The sequence below is a fragment of the Trachurus japonicus genome, chromosome 1, assembly GCF_045865225.1.
Source record: "Trachurus japonicus isolate A0001 chromosome 1, Traja_1.0".
Classification (NCBI taxonomy): Eukaryota; Metazoa; Chordata; class Actinopteri; order Carangiformes; family Carangidae; genus Trachurus; species Trachurus japonicus.
The window spans coordinates 37028918-37045178 of NC_140907.1; the positions used below are offsets into that span (position 1 = coordinate 37028918).

General features: G+C 54.4%; 1 protein-coding gene across 1 annotated transcript; it reads left to right on the top strand.

Annotated features, from left to right (window-relative positions):
• The first annotated feature begins 11383 nt into the window (after window positions 1-11383).
• Window positions 11384-13343, top strand: LOC146992492 (E3 ubiquitin-protein ligase TRIM21-like). Its single transcript, XM_085787134.1, has one exon. It carries the CDS (start codon window positions 11415-11417, stop codon window positions 13098-13100), a length of 1686 nt encoding a protein of 561 aa, XP_085643260.1. The 5' UTR covers window positions 11384-11414; the 3' UTR covers window positions 13101-13343.
• The last annotated feature ends 2918 nt before the right edge of the window (window positions 13344-16261 follow it).

The window sequence follows — 16261 nt, forward strand, 5'->3', positions numbered from 1 at the left end:
GGACCACCACTCACTCCCCAGGAGGACTACCACTCACTCCCCAGGAGGACCACCACTCACTCCTCAGGAGGACCACTACACTACTCACTCCTCAGGAGGACCACCACTCACTCCCCAGGAGGACCACCACTCACTCCCCAGGAGGACCACCACTCACTCCCCAGGAGGACCACCACTCACTCCTCAGGAGGACCACTACTCACTCACTCCTCAGGAGGACCACCACTCACTCCCCAGGAGGACCACCACTCACTCCCCAGGAGGACCACCACTCACTCCTCAGGAGGACCACCACTCACTCCCCAGGAGGACCACCACTCACTCCCCAGGAGGACCACCACTCACTCCCCAGGAGGACCACCACTCACTCCCCAGGAGGACCACCACTCACTCCTCAGGAGGACCACCACTCACTCCCCAGGAGGACCACCACTCACTCCCCAGGAGGACCACCACTCACTCCCCAGGAGGACCACCACTCACTCCTCAGGAGGACCACCACTCACTCCCCAGGAGGACCACCACTCACTCCCCAGGTGGACCACCACTCACTCCCCAGGAGGACCACTACTCACTCCTCAGGAGGACCACCACTCACTCCCCAGGAGGACCACCACTCACTCCCCAGGAGGACCACTACCCCAGGAGGACAACTACTCACTCACTCCTCAGGAGGACCACTACTCACTCCTCAGGAGGACCACCACTCACTCCCCAGGAGGACCACCACTCACTCCTCAGGAGGACCACCACTCACTCCCCAGGAGGACTACCACTCACTCCCCAGGAGGACCACCACTCACTCCTCAGGAGGACTACCACTCACTCCTCAGGAGGACCACCACTCACTCCTCAGGAGGACCACCACTCACTCCTCAGGAGGACCACCACTCACTCCCCAGGAGGACCACCACTCACTCCTCAGGAGGACCACCACTCACTCCCCAGGAGGACCACCACTCACTCCCCAAGAGGACCACTACTCACTCCTCAGGAGGACCACCACTCACTCCCCAGGAGGACCACCACTCACTCCTCAGGAGGACCACCACTCACTCCCCAGGAGGACTACCACTCACTCCCCAGGAGGACTACCACTCACTCCCCAGGAGGACCACTACACTACTCACTCCCCAGGGAGGACCACCACTCACTCCCCAGGAGGACCACCACTCACTCCTCAGGAGGACCACCACTCACTCCCCAGGAGGACCACCACTCACTCCCCAGGAGGACCACCACTCACTCCTCAGGAGGACCACCACTCACTCCCCAGGAGGACCACCACTCACTCCCCAGGAGGACCACCACTCACTCCCCAGGAGGACCACCACTCACTCCCCAGGAGGACTACCATTCACTCCCCAGGTGGACCACCACTCACTCCTCAGGAGGACCACCACTCACTCCCCAGGAGGACCACCACTCACTCCTCAGGAGGACCACCACTCACTCCCCAGGAGGACCACTACTCACTCCTCAGGAGGACCACCACTCACTCCCCAGGAGGACCACTACACTACTCACTCCTCAAGAGGACCACCACTCACTCCCCAGGAGGACCACTACTCACTCCTCAGGAGGACCACCACTCACTCCCCAGGAGGACCACCACTCACTCCCCAGGAGGACCACCACTCACTCCCCAGGGAGGACTACCACTCACTCCCCAGGAGGAACACCACTCACTCCCCAGGGAGGACCACCACTCACTCCCCAGGAGGACCACTACTCACTCCTCAGGAGGACCACCACTCACTCCCCAGGAGGACCACTACACTACTCACTCCTCAAGAGGACCACCACTCACTCCCCAGGAGGACCACTACTCACTCCTCAGGAGGACCACCACTCACTCCCCAGGAGGACCACCACTCACTCCTCAGGAGGACCACTACTCACTCCCCAGGGAGGACTACTACTCACTCCCCAGGAGGACCACCACTCACTCCCCAGGAGTACCACCACTCACTCCTCAGGAGGACCACCACTCACTCCCCAGGAGGACCACCACTCACTCCCCAGGAGGACCACCACTCACTCCTCAGGAGGACCACCACTCACTCCCCAGGAGGACCACCACTCACTCCCCAGGAGGACCACTACTCACTCCTCAGGAGGACCACCACTCACTCCCCAGGAGGACCACCACTCACTCCTCAGGAGGACCACCACTCACTCCCCAGGAGGACCACCACTCACTCCTCAGGAGGACCACCACTCACTCCCCAGGAGGACCACTACTCACTCCTCAGGAGGACCACCACTCACTCCCCAGGAGGACCACCACTCACTCCTCAGGAGGACCACCACTCACTCCCCAGGGGGACTACCACTCACTCCCCAGGAGGACCACTACACTACTCACTCCCCAGGGAGGACCACCACTCACTCCTCAGGAGGACTACCACTCACTCCTCAGGAGGACCACTACTCACTCACTCCTCAGGAGGACCACTACTCACTCACTCCTCAGGAGGACCACCACTCACTCCCCAGGGAGGACCACCACTCACTCCTCAGGAGGACTACCACTCACTCCTCAGGAGGACCACTACTCACCCACTCCTCAGGAGGACCACTACTCACTCCTCAGGAGGACCACCACTCACTCCCCAGGAGGACCACCACTCACTCCTCAGGAGGACTACCACTCACTCCTCAGGAGGACCACCACTCACTCCTCAGGAGGACTACCACTCACTCCCCAGGTGGACCACCACTCACTCCTCAGGAGGACCACCACTCACTCCCCAGGAGGAACACCACTCACTCCTCAGGAGGACCACCACTCACTCCCCAGGAGGACCACCACCCACTCCTCAGGAGGACCACCACTCACTCCCCAGGAGGAACACCACTCACTCCTCAGGAGGACCACCACTCACTCCCCAGGAGGACCACTACTCACTCCCCAGGGAGGACTACCGCTCACTCCCCAGGAGGACCACCACTCACTCCCCAGGAGGACCACTACTCACTCCCCAGGACGACCACCACTCACTCTCCAGGGAGGACTACCACTCACTCCCCAGGGAGGACTACCACTCCCTCCCCAGGAGGACCACCACTCACTCCCCAGGAGGACCACCACTCACTCCCCAGGAGGACCACCACTCACTCCTCAGGAGGACCACCACTCACTCCCCAGGAGGACCACCACTCACTCCCCAGGAGGACCACTACTCACTCCCCAGGGAGGACTACCACTCACTCCCCAGGAGGACCACCACTCACTCCCCAGGAGGACCACCACTCACTCCTCAGGAGGACCACCACTCACTCCCCAGGAGGACCACTACTCACTCCCCAGGACGACCACCACTCACTCTCCAGGGAGGACCACCACTCACTCCTCAGGAGGACCACCACTCACTCCCCAGGAGGACCACCACTCACTCCTCAGGAGGACCACCACTCACTCCCCAGGAGGACCACCACTCACTCCCCAGGAGGACCACCACTCACTCCCCAGGAGGACCACCACTCACTCCCCAGGAGGACCACTACTCACTCCCCAGGGAGGACCACCACTCACTCCCCAGGAGGACCACCACTCACTCCCCAGGAGGACCACTACTCACTCCCCAGGGAGGACTACCACTCACTCCCCAGGAGGACCACTACTCACTCCCCAGGGAGGACTACCGCTCACTCCCCAGGAGGACCACCACTCACTCCCCAGGAGGACCACTACTCACTCCCCAGGACGACCACCACTCACTCTCCAGGGAGGACTACCACTCACTCCCCAGGGAGGACTACCACTCCCTCCCCAGGAGGACCACTACTCACTCCCCAGGAGGACCACTACTCACTCCCCAGGAGGACCACCACTCACTCCCCAGGGAGGACTACCACTCCCTCCCCAGGAGGACCACTACTCACTCCCCAGGAGGACCACTACTCACTCCCCAGGAGGACCACCACTCACTCCCCAGGAGGACCACCACTCACTCCCGAGGAGGACCACCACTCACTCCCCAGGGAGGACCACCAGAGGACCACCACTCACTTCCCAGGAGGACCACCACTCACTCCCCAGGGAGGACCACCAGAGGACCACCACTCACTCCCCAGGGAGGACCACCACTCACTCCTCAGGAGGACTACCACTCACTCCTCAGGAGGACCACTACTCACTCACTCCTCAGGAGGACCACTACTCACTCCTCAGGAGGACCACCACTCACTCCCCAGGAGGACCACCACTCACTCCTCAGGAGGACCACCACTCACTCCCCAGGAGGACTACCACTCACTCCCCAGGAGGACCACCACTCACTCCTCAGGAGGACCACCACTCACTCCTCAGGAGGACCACCACTCACTCCTCAGGAGGACCACCACTCACTCCTCAGGAGGACACCACTCACTCCCCAGGAGGACCACCACTCACTCCTCAGGAGGACCACCACTCACTCCTCAGGAGGACCACCACTCACTCCCCAGCAGGACCACCACTCACTCCCCAAGAGGACCACTACTCACTCCTCAGGAGGACCACCACTCACTCCCCAGGAGGACCACCACTCACTCCTCAGGAGGACCACCACTCACTCCCCAGGAGGACCACCACTCACTCCCCAGGAGGACTACCACTCACTCCCCAGGAGGACCACTACACTACTCACTCCCCAGGAGGACCACCACTCACTCCCCAGGAGGACCACCACTCACTCCTCAGGAGGACCACCACTCACTCCCCAGGAGGACCACCACTCACTCCCCAGGAGGACCACCACTCACTCCTCAGGAGGACCACCACTCACTCCCCAGGAGGACCACCACTCACTCCCCAGGAGGACCACCACTCACTCCCCAGGAGGACTACCATTCACTCCCCAGGTGGACCACCACTCACTCCTCAGGAGGACCACCACTCACTCCCCAGGAGGACCACCACTCACTCCTCAGGAGGACCACCACTCACTCTAGGACCACCACTCACTCCCCAGGAGGACCACTACTCACTCCTCAGGAGGACCACCACTCACTCCCCAGGAGGACCACTACACTACTCACTCTCAGGACGACCACCACTCACTCCCAGGAGGACCACCACTCACTCACCAGGAGGACTACCACTCACTCCCCAGGAGGACCACCACTCCCTCCCCAGGAGGACCACTACTCACTCCCCAGGAGGACCACTACTCACTCCCCAGGAGGACCACCACTCACTCCCCAGGAGGACCACCACTCCCTCCCCAGGAGGACCACTACTCACTCCCCAGGAGGACCACTACTCACTCCCCAGGAGGACCACCACTCACTCCCCAGGAGGACCACCACTCACTCCCCAGGAGGACCACCAGAGGACCACCACTCACTCCCCAGGAGGGCCACTACTCACTCCCCAGGAGGACCACCACTCACTCCCCAGGAGGACCACCACTCACTCCCCAGGGAGGACTACCACTCCCTCCCCAGGAGGACCACTACTCACTCCCCAGGAGGACCACTACTCACTCCCCAGGAGGACCACCACTCACTCCCGAGGAGGACCACCACTCACTCCCCAGGGAGGACCACCACTCACTTCCCAGGAGGACCACCACTCACTCCTCAGGAGGACCACCACTCACTCCCCAGGAGGACCACCACTCACTCCCCAGGAGGACCACCACTCACTCCCCAGGAGGACCACCACTCACTCGCCAGGAGGACCACCATTCACTCCCCAGGAGGACCACCATTCACTCCCCAGGAGGACCACTACTCACTCCCCAGGGAGGACTACCACTCACTCCCCAGGAGGACTACCACTCACTCCCCAGGAGGACCACCACTCACTCCCGAGGAGGACCACCACTCACTCCCCAGGACGACCACCACTCACTCCCCAGGAGGACCACTACTCACTCCTCAGGAGGACTACCACTCACTCCCCAGGAGGACTACCACTCACTCCCCAGGAGGACCACCACTCACTCCCGAGGAGGACCACCACTCACTCCCCAGGAGGACCACCACTCACTCCCCAGGAGGACCACTACTCACTCCTCAGGAGGACCACCACTCACTCCCCAGGAGGACCACCAGAGGACCACCACTCACTCCTCAGGAGGACCACCACTCACTCCCCAGGAGGACAACCACTCACTCCCCAGGAGGACCACCACTCACTCCCCAGGGAGGACTACCACTCACTCCCCAGGGAGGACTACCACTCCCTCCCCAGGAGGACCACCACTCACTCCCCAGGAGGACCACTACTCACTCCCCAGGAGGACTACCACTCACTCCCCAGGAGGACCACCACTCACTCCCCAGGAGGACCACTACTCACTCCCCAGGACGACCACCACTCACTCCCCAGGGAGGACTACCACTCACTCCCCAGGGAGGACTACCACTCCCTCCCCAGGAGGACCACTACTCACTCCCCAGGAGGACCACTACTCACTCCCCAGGAGGACCACCACTCACTCCCCAGGGAGGACTACCACTCCCTCCCCAGGAGGACCACTACTCACTCCCCAGGAGGAACACCACTCACTCCCCAGGGAGGACCACCAGAGGACCACCACTCACTCCCCAGGAGGACCACCACTCACTCCCGAGGAGGACCACCACTCACTCCCCAGGGAGGACCACCAGAGGACCACCACTCACTTCCCAGGAGGACCACCACTCACTCCCAAGGAGGACCACCACTCACTCCCCAGGAGGACCACCACTCACTCCCCAGGAGGACCACCACTCACTCCTCAGGAGGACCACCACTCACTCCCCAGGAGGACCACTACTCACTCCTCAGGAGGACCACCACTCACTCCCCAGGAGGACCACTACACTACTCACTCCTCAGGACGACCACCACTCACTCCCCAGGAGGACCACCACTCACTCTCCAGGGAGGACTACCACTCACTCCCCAGGGAGGACCACCACTCCCTCCCCAGGAGGACCACTACTCACTCCCCAGGAGGACCACTACTCACTCCCCAGGAGGACCACCACTCACTCACCAGGGAGGACTACCACTCCCTCCCCAGGAGGACCACTACTCACTCCCCAGGAGGACCACTACTCACTCCCCAGGAGGACCACCACTCACTCCCGAGGAGGACCACCACTCACTCCCCAGGGAGGACCACCAGAGGACCACCACTCCCTCCCCAGGAGGACCACTACTCACTCCCCAGGAGGACCACTACTCACTCCCCAGGAGGACCACCACTCACTCCCCAGGGAGGACTACCACTCCCTCCCCAGGAGGACCACTACTCACTCCCCAGGAGGACCACTACTCACTCCCCAGGAGGACCACCACTCACTCCCGAGGAGGACCACCACTCACTCCCCAGGGAGGACCGCCACTCACTTCCCAGGAGGACCACCACTCACTCCTCAGGAGGACCACCACTCACTCCCCAGGAGGACCACCACTCACTCCCCAGGAGGACCACCATTCACTCCCCAGGAGGACCACCACTCACTCGCCAGGAGGACCACCATTCACTCCCCAGGAGGACCACCATTCACTCCCCAGGAGGACCACTACTCACTCCCCAGGGAGGACTACCACTCACTCCCCAGGAGGACTACCACTCACTCCCCAGGAGGACCACCACTCACTCCCGAGGAGGACCACCACTCACTCCCCAGGACGACCACCACTCACTCCCCAGGAGGACCACTACTCACTCCTCAGGAGGACTACCACTCACTCCCCAGGAGGACTACCACTCACTCCCCAGGAGGACCACCACTCACTCCCGAGGAGGACCACCACTCACTCCCCAGGAGGACCACCACTCACTCCCCAGGAGGACCACTACTCACTCCTCAGGAGGACCACCACTCACTCCCCAGGAGGACCACCAGAGGACCACCACTCACTCCTCAGGAGGACCACCACTCACTCCCCAGGAGGACAACCACTCACTCCCCAGGAGGACCACCACTCACTCCCCAGGGAGGACTACCACTCACTCCCCAGGGAGGACTACCACTCCCTCCCCAGGAGGACCACCATTCACTCCCCAGGAGGACCACTACTCACTCCCCAGGGAGGACTACCGCTCACTCCCCAGGAGGACCACCACTCACTCCCCAGGAGGACCACTACTCACTCCCCAGGACGACCACCACTCACTCCCCAGGGAGGACTACCACTCACTCCCCAGGGAGGACTACCACTCCCTCCCCAGGAGGACCACTACTCACTCCCCAGGAGGACCACTACTCACTCCCCAGGAGGACCACCACTCACTCCCCAGGGAGGACTACCACTCCCTCCCCAGGAGGACCACTACTCACTCCCCAGGAGGAACACCACTCACTCCCCAGGGAGGACCACCAGAGGACCACCACTCACTCCCCAGGAGGACCACCACTCACTCCCGAGGAGGACCACCACTCACTCCCCAGGGAGGACCACCAGAGGACCACCACTCACTTCCCAGGAGGACCACCACTCACTCCCAAGGAGGACCACCACTCACTCCCCAGGAGGACCACCACTCACTCCCGAGGAGGACCACCACTCACTCCCCAGGGAGGACCACCAGAGGACCACCACTCACTTCCCAGGAGGACCACCACTCACTCCCGAGGAGGACCACCGCTCACTCCCCAGGAGGACCACCACTCACTCCCCAGGAGGACCACTACTCACTCCCCAGGACGACCACCACTCACTCCTCAGGGAGGACTACCACTCCCTCCCCAGGAGGACCACTACTCACTCCCCAGGAGGACCACTACTCACTCCCCAGGAGGACCACCACTCACTCCCCAGGGAGGACTACCACTCCCTCCCCAGGAGGACCACTACTCACTCCCCAGGAGGACCACTACTCACTCCCCAGGAGGAACACCACTCACTCCCCAGGGAGGACCACCAGAGGACCACCACTCACTCCCCAGGAGGACCACCACTCACTCCCGAGGAGGACCACCACTCACTCCCCAGGGAGGACCACCAGAGGACCACCACTCACTTCCCAGGAGGACCACCACTCACTCCCAAGGAGGACCACCACTCACTCCCCAGGAGGACCACCACTCACTCCCGAGGAGGACCACCACTCACTCCCCAGGGAGGACCACCAGAGGACCACCACTCACTTCCCAGGAGGACCACCACTCACTCCCGAGGAGGACCACCACTCACTCCCCAGGAGGACCACCACTCACTCCCCAGCAGGACCACTACTCACTCCTCAGGGGGACCACCACTCAGTCCCCAGGGAGGACCACCACTCACTTCCCAGGAGGGCCATTACTCACTCCCCAGGAGGACCACTACTCACCCCCAGGAGGAACACCACTCACTCCCCAGGGAGGACCACCACTCACTCCCCAGGAGGACCACCACTCTATCCCCAGGGAGGACCACCAGAGGACCACCACTCACTCCCCAGGAGGACCATTACTCACTCCCCGGGAGGACCCAACTCCTATTGAAATTGAATAGCCCTGGTCTAACGGCGTGTTCCTACCAAATGTGATGTCGCGTTGTCGCGCATCGATATTACATATAAAGTCAATGCAAAGACGCGATTAGACGCGTCATCGCGGCGGGCGATGCGATGGATGCGATAGTGCGCCGTGATGGACCTGTTGGCCGCGAAAATCGCTTCCATCACGTTTTGTCAAAAGCGACTAGCGACAAATCTAGCGTCTTTTTCCGGTGCTGTTACAAACGTTTCTGGTTTGGAGATTCGGACCTGAAAGCACATTATCACTGCTGTTCTCAACGTGCAGCGGGCGCTGTGAGCCGGCCGCCCCCATCCCAAAGCACTCACCGACGGTCAGTCACACAGTAGTGTCATGGAGCTGTCTCCGCTGCAGCCAGAGACCCGCACCGCTGCACTCCACGCCACCGCCGCCGATTGTTCCTGTCCCCTCTACAGGGAACAGTGCAGCGACGGTGGTTATCTCAGCCATGGTTGACGAGAGAATGAAATGGCGGAAGTAATGTTGTTGTTTGGGTGGGCTCGTCGCACGACGCAATGCCACGACGAGCCATTTTTTTTTTTTTTGCATATTGGACCAGCGTCAAAACTGGAGCGTGTAGCACAACGCGATTTCATTTGACGCGCGATTACATCACGTTCATCGCGTTTGGTGGGAACACGGCATAAGGACAGAGGATGTTGTTATGATGCTGTGTAAAGCCCTTTGAGACAAACTGTTTGTAAAAACTGGCTATAAAAATAAAATTGCAGTGCCTTGCCTAACCCTGAGATAATAAACAGTGGCTGACACTGGACTCCTCCCACCTGTCAGGTGCACCTCCACCTTTGCTCCCTGTTAACCAGGTAAAATCTGCTGTTTTAAAAAAAACCTCACACACATCTAGCTGCAGTGTCTAGAGGTGTAAAAAAGACTGAGAGGAGGACGACTGAGCTGCAGCAGAGACGAGACAGAAAGTCAAAGTGAGTCCATCAGGTGTTTGTCAGCAACACAGCAGAGTCTCTACCAAACACTGGTGAGTACAGCTCATCATATTCACTGTGTGAGCAGCAGCTTGAACACTGAGCTTCATCTCTACTCACTCTCTTCATGTCACGCAGTGTTTATGAAGTTAAGTCAGAGTTTGTAGTTACATTCTGTAGTGTTGAAGTATAGCTTTCATGTTAAGAAAGAGGGATGTAGTATAGAGTGCCGCACACTTATACTAGTGTGATGAGGCAGGAGCAGAGAGAAGTATGTGCGGCCGGAAGTCTATGTCAGTAGCATGAACATGAAGGTAGACCATAAGCTGTGTCATGTGAGTAAACAATAAAGCCTGCTGTTGTTAAACCAGAGCCTGGATATATGGCGTCCATATACACACCACCCATTCATCGTAAGGTTATTACAGACCCTTGTGAACTGGCTCACAGCAGACCTGAGGCTGTTTGTCCATAGAGACACTATAGTCCACTTTAAACTGTCTCTGTGTCTCTGCTCAGGACTTCTACAACTCCTCACTCAGTCTCTGAGCTTCACTCTCTACTTCACATCATTTCCTGATTTCATTCTGTCAAGTTATTGCTTCCTACTGCTGCCTTACTTCACACTTCCTGCAGCTCTTTCACAATAAAAGCCTCACACTTTTATTGTGAAGCAGCCAGAGGAAACACAGTGTCCTTGTCACTCAGCTCTGTCAGAGGTTTTCTCTTTCAGTGATGTCATGAAAACATTAAACATATGAATCAAAGTGACTGTAAGTCCTGTTAGAACACTCGTAATAATTGTTTAAACTGGTGGAAAAGCTTCACAGCCCTTCAGTCAATATTTCTATCAGTGATTAACAATGAGACCAGAAGAACTGATGAAGAAGGATCCATGTTGAACTTTAGGGAAATAAACAGGTCAACAGGACGGCCCCGCCCCCCAGGTAGAGAACCACAGTCTTAAAGACACAGAACATTATTTTAAATGAATGTTTGTTTTCTCTCCCTCAGTGTGTAGACATGTCTGCTGCCAGCAACCTGAGGTCTGAAGATCAGTTCCTGTGCTCCATCTGTCTGGATGTCTTCACTGATCCAGTCACTACACCATGTGGACACAACTTCTGTCAGAGCTGCATCACTCAGCACTGGAAAATTTGTGACAGGTGTCAGTGTCCAATGTGTAAAGAGGTTTTCTACGCAAGACCTCAGCTGAAGATCAACAGGTTCATCTCTGAGATGGTGGCTCAGTTCAGATGTGAAGCTCAACAGAAAACCAGCAGCAGCAGCTCAGAGCAACAAGTTTCCAAACCAGGAGAAGTTCCCTGTGACGTCTGCACTGGAACCAAACTGAAGGCCCTGAAGTCCTGCCTGGTGTGTCTGACCTCCTACTGTGAGACTCACCTGGAGCCTCATCTGACAGTGTCAGGTCTGAGGAGACATCAGCTGATGGAGCCTGTGGAGAACCTGGAGGACAGGATGTGTAGGAAGCACGATAAACCTCTGGAGCTGTTCTGTCAGACCGACCAGACATGTGTCTGCATGCTCTGCTCTGTTTTAGACCACAAGACTCATGAGTTTGTTCCTCTGAGAGAAGAATCTGAAGGAAAGAAGGCAGAGCTGCAGAAGACAGAGGCTGAAACTCAGCAGATGATCCAGAAGAGACGACTGAAGATTGAGGAGATGAAACAGTCAGTGAAGATCAGTAAAGCTGCTGCAAACAGAGAGAAAACAGAAGGTGTTGAGGTCTTCACTGCTCTGAAGGAGTCTGTTGACAGAGGCCTGAAGCAGCTCATCAAGGAGATCGAAGAGAAACAGAAAAGCTCAGAGAAACAGGCTGAAGACTTCATCACAGAGCTGGAACAGGAAATCTCTGAGCTGGAGAAGAGAAGCACTGAGGTGGAGCAGCTCTCACTCTCTGAAGACCACCTCCACCTCCTCCAAAGCTTCCCATCCCTGAAAGCTGCTCCACCCACCAAGGACTGGACAGAGGTGAGAGTCCGTCCACCATCATATGAGGGGACTGTGGGGAGAGCTGTGTCTCAGCTGCAGGAGATGCTCCGTGGACAGATGAAGAAGATGATGGAGGCTAAGGTGGAGAGGGTCCAGCAGTTTGCAGTGGATGTGACTCTGGATCCTGATACAGCACATCCTAATCTCATCCTGTCTGATGATGGAAAACAAGTTCATCATGTTGATGTGAAGAAGAAACTCCCAAACAACCCAGAGAGATTTGATAAATGTGTTAATGTCTTAGGAAAACAGAGTTTCTCTTCAGGTAGATTTTACTTTGAGGTTCAGGTTAAAGGAAAAACTAAGTGGGAAGTGGGAGTGGCCAGAGAGCTGACTGACAGGAAGGGAAACATCACACTGAGACCTATTAGAGGTTACTGGACGATATGGTTGAGAAATGTAAATCAGTACAAAGCTCTTGATGACCCCCGAGTTGATCTCACTCTGAGGTCTGGTCCTGAGAAGGTGGGGGTGTTTGTGGATTATGAGGAGGGTCTGGTCTCCTTTTATGACGTAGATGCTGCAGCTCTCATCTACTCCTTCACTGGCTGCTGCTTCACTGACAAACTACACCTATACTTCAGTCCTGCTCTTAATGATGGAGGTAAAAACTCTGCCCCTCTGATCATCTGTCCTGTCAGTCAAAGTGTTCAGATCAAAACATCTAGTTCTTTGCAAGACTTGGTAGATTTTTAATTCAGGTACCAAATGTAAAGATTTAATGTCTATACTGAACAATGTGAATCTTTTTGTTTTCTACTGAGTTAACCTTCATCAGATCATTATCACACAGGAAAGTTAACTGTGTCATAACTGCTGTTTAATCACTTGTTACTTTAGTCGATCAGATTAGACCAGTGGAAACAGGTAAAATAGTTTACCACTGAAATGAATCTGTAAATTAACTGAGTGTGGTTTGGGGAGTTAGAAGCAGATGCAGGTGTTTATTAATGTAACTATTGATCACTATGACTCTTGTGAATATGAACACATCTTTATCAGAGACGCTGTAACTGTTGACAGATTTACCTGTGCAAAACATTATAACACATTATTATGAATTATTGAACTAAAATGAAGTGTGATGATGATGATTTAAATTGACATGCCCAAAATAAACAAATTGATTGATTGATTGATTGATTGATTGATTGATTGATTGATTGATTGATTGATTGATTGATTGATTGATTGATTGATTGATTGATTGATTGATTGATTGATTGATTGATTGATGAAGGAGTATGGGGATTCAAACAATACCCTAAATGTGAGGCTGTACAAAATAGAGCCATGCGGTATTTTCTTGGCGTACAGAAACTCACACCGACTCCAGCTGTGATGGGAGATATGGCCTGGGAACCCAATGAGGTACGGTGGAGTGTATATGGTGCGTTTATGGAATAGGATACTAGGATTAAATCTTAACAGGATTGCAAGAAAAATCTTTGAGTGGGACACACTGACCAATGGGGCATGGGACAGGGACATATATGACATCTTGCTGAGAGCTGGATATGAAGACCGTTATTATAACAACGCGAAAGTGGAGATAAACGTATTAAAATGAATTATTTTCCAACAAAGTAAAGATAGATGGGCATTAGATATTTGGGGTAAACCAAAACTGCGTACTTACTGTAAAATAAAACAGGTATTTGGTCCAGAAAATTATGTTTTGTATAATTTGTCTAAAAAGAAAAGAATGCTGTGTGCTCAATTGAGAGCTGGTATTCTTAGTCTTCATATTGAGACAGGCAGATATGTTGGCAAAGCAGAAGACGATAGAATTTGTAATTTATGTGACATCCAAGAGGTGGAGAATGAAATTCATTTGGGTTCTACTGTCCTTTCTATGACTCTGTAAGACCAAAACTGTTTAGTAAGGTAAATCCAAATAACAAGTTTGTGTGGTTGGACGATGCTGAGAAGCAAAAACATCTTTTTCAGTTAAATATATTTGCATTTTCTTTATTTCCTGAAAAGGCCTGGGTAATGAGACGAAGAGCGATACAGATGAGTACTGAAAGTAATATTATGTGTCACACCTGTGTGGCAGGTAACACCAACAGGAAGGACTATCTAGTCTTTTTTTCTTGTATTTGTCATTAAATTTGTCTTGTAATCCCATATGGGATGGACCACAGTGGTGGCATGACATGAAAATAATAATTCATTCATTGAGGTTGTTGTGTGAGAAATCAAAAAAAGCATAAAAAATGTAAGTATATAAACGCACAACAAAGAAACAGAAATATCCAAATAAAACCAGATTATTCTCCTAAATCCTATTTCTCTATGTAATCATTAATTACTTAATATTAATATTTTGGATATTAACACCCACTGCACAACTACACATTATTTAATTATTCATTAAATATTCATCCGCTCATTAATCAATGATTAATGAGCTCTCACAGTTCATCTCCATGCCTACACAGACCACCTTTCAGACTACAAAAACGCCCTCAATACTGCCCGGTCCACCTACTACTCAACAGCTCATCCACTCTGGCTCCAACAACCCCAAGACAACACCCTCTCCTCCATCACAGTTGATAAATGCAACTCCTTCCTGTCATTCTTTCAGTCCAAAGTACTTTTCAGCCTTCCTAGAAATTAACTTGAGTAAAAGTATTTGTCTTGTAAATGTATTCAATTAAGAGTAATAAGTACCAAAGAAATCTAATACTCAAGTAAAGTAGCCTACAAATCATCTGGATATGTACTTAAGTACAGTACTCAAGTAAATTTACTCCGTTACTGTCCACCACTGCCTACTCCCCATTGGTTCCATCATCTGCCGTCATGGTCTCCGTTTCCACTGCTACGCCGACGACATCCAAATCTACATTTCTACAAAATCCATCACCCCTGCCACCCACTCCACCCTCACCAACTGTCTGACAGAACTAAAATCATGGCTGCAAACTAACTTCCTTCAACTGAACTATGATAAATATGAAATTATACACATCGGCCCAAAATCCCTCGCCACATCGACCCAGAACTTCTCCCTCAGCATTGATGCCACCCTCCCCGTTTATCCGTAACCTTGGTATTATCTTCGACAATAACCTCTCATTTGAACATCACAGCAGCCGCCTCACCCAAACTGCTTTCTTTCACCTCAAGAACATCGCTCGCCTTCATCCATTACTCTCCTTCTCTGCCGCCGAAACTCTCATCCATGCATTCATCACTTCACCATCATCCAAGGTTCTCAACAAACTTCAGTACATTCAAAACTCAGCTGCCCGCCTTCTCACCCACACCCGCTCCCGCAAACACATCACCCCTGTACTGCAAAACTTAAACTGGCTCCTTGTCCCACACCGAATTAAAGGGATAGTTCACCCAAAATTCAAATTTCACTCATTATCTACTCACCCTCATGTCGACTAAGAGCTGTGAGAAGTTTCAGAGTCCTCCGTTCCTTCTCTGAGTTACAGCAGGGTTCCGCACAGCAGTATTTGTCCATATAATGGTTGTCAATGGATACCAACTTTCTTTGTCCAAAAAGACACACCAAAAAACATCCAAATACCTCCATAGTGCTCGTCTGTAATGTCCCTCTTGTATTGAAGCCCCGACATGAGAAATTGTTCAGAAAAAAAAAAAAAAAGTCTATATTTTAAACTTGTTTGTAGCGGAAGCTCCCAGTGTCTCAGTTTACTGCTCTTCCTGTGTCAGTGCACTGACCGGCGGAACAATTTCTCATTTCGGGGCTTCAATACAAGAGGGACATTACAGACGAACAGTATGGAGGTATTTGGATGTTTTTTGGTGTGTCTTTTTGGACGAAGAAAGTTGGTATTCATTGACAACCATTAAATGGACAAATACTGCTGCGC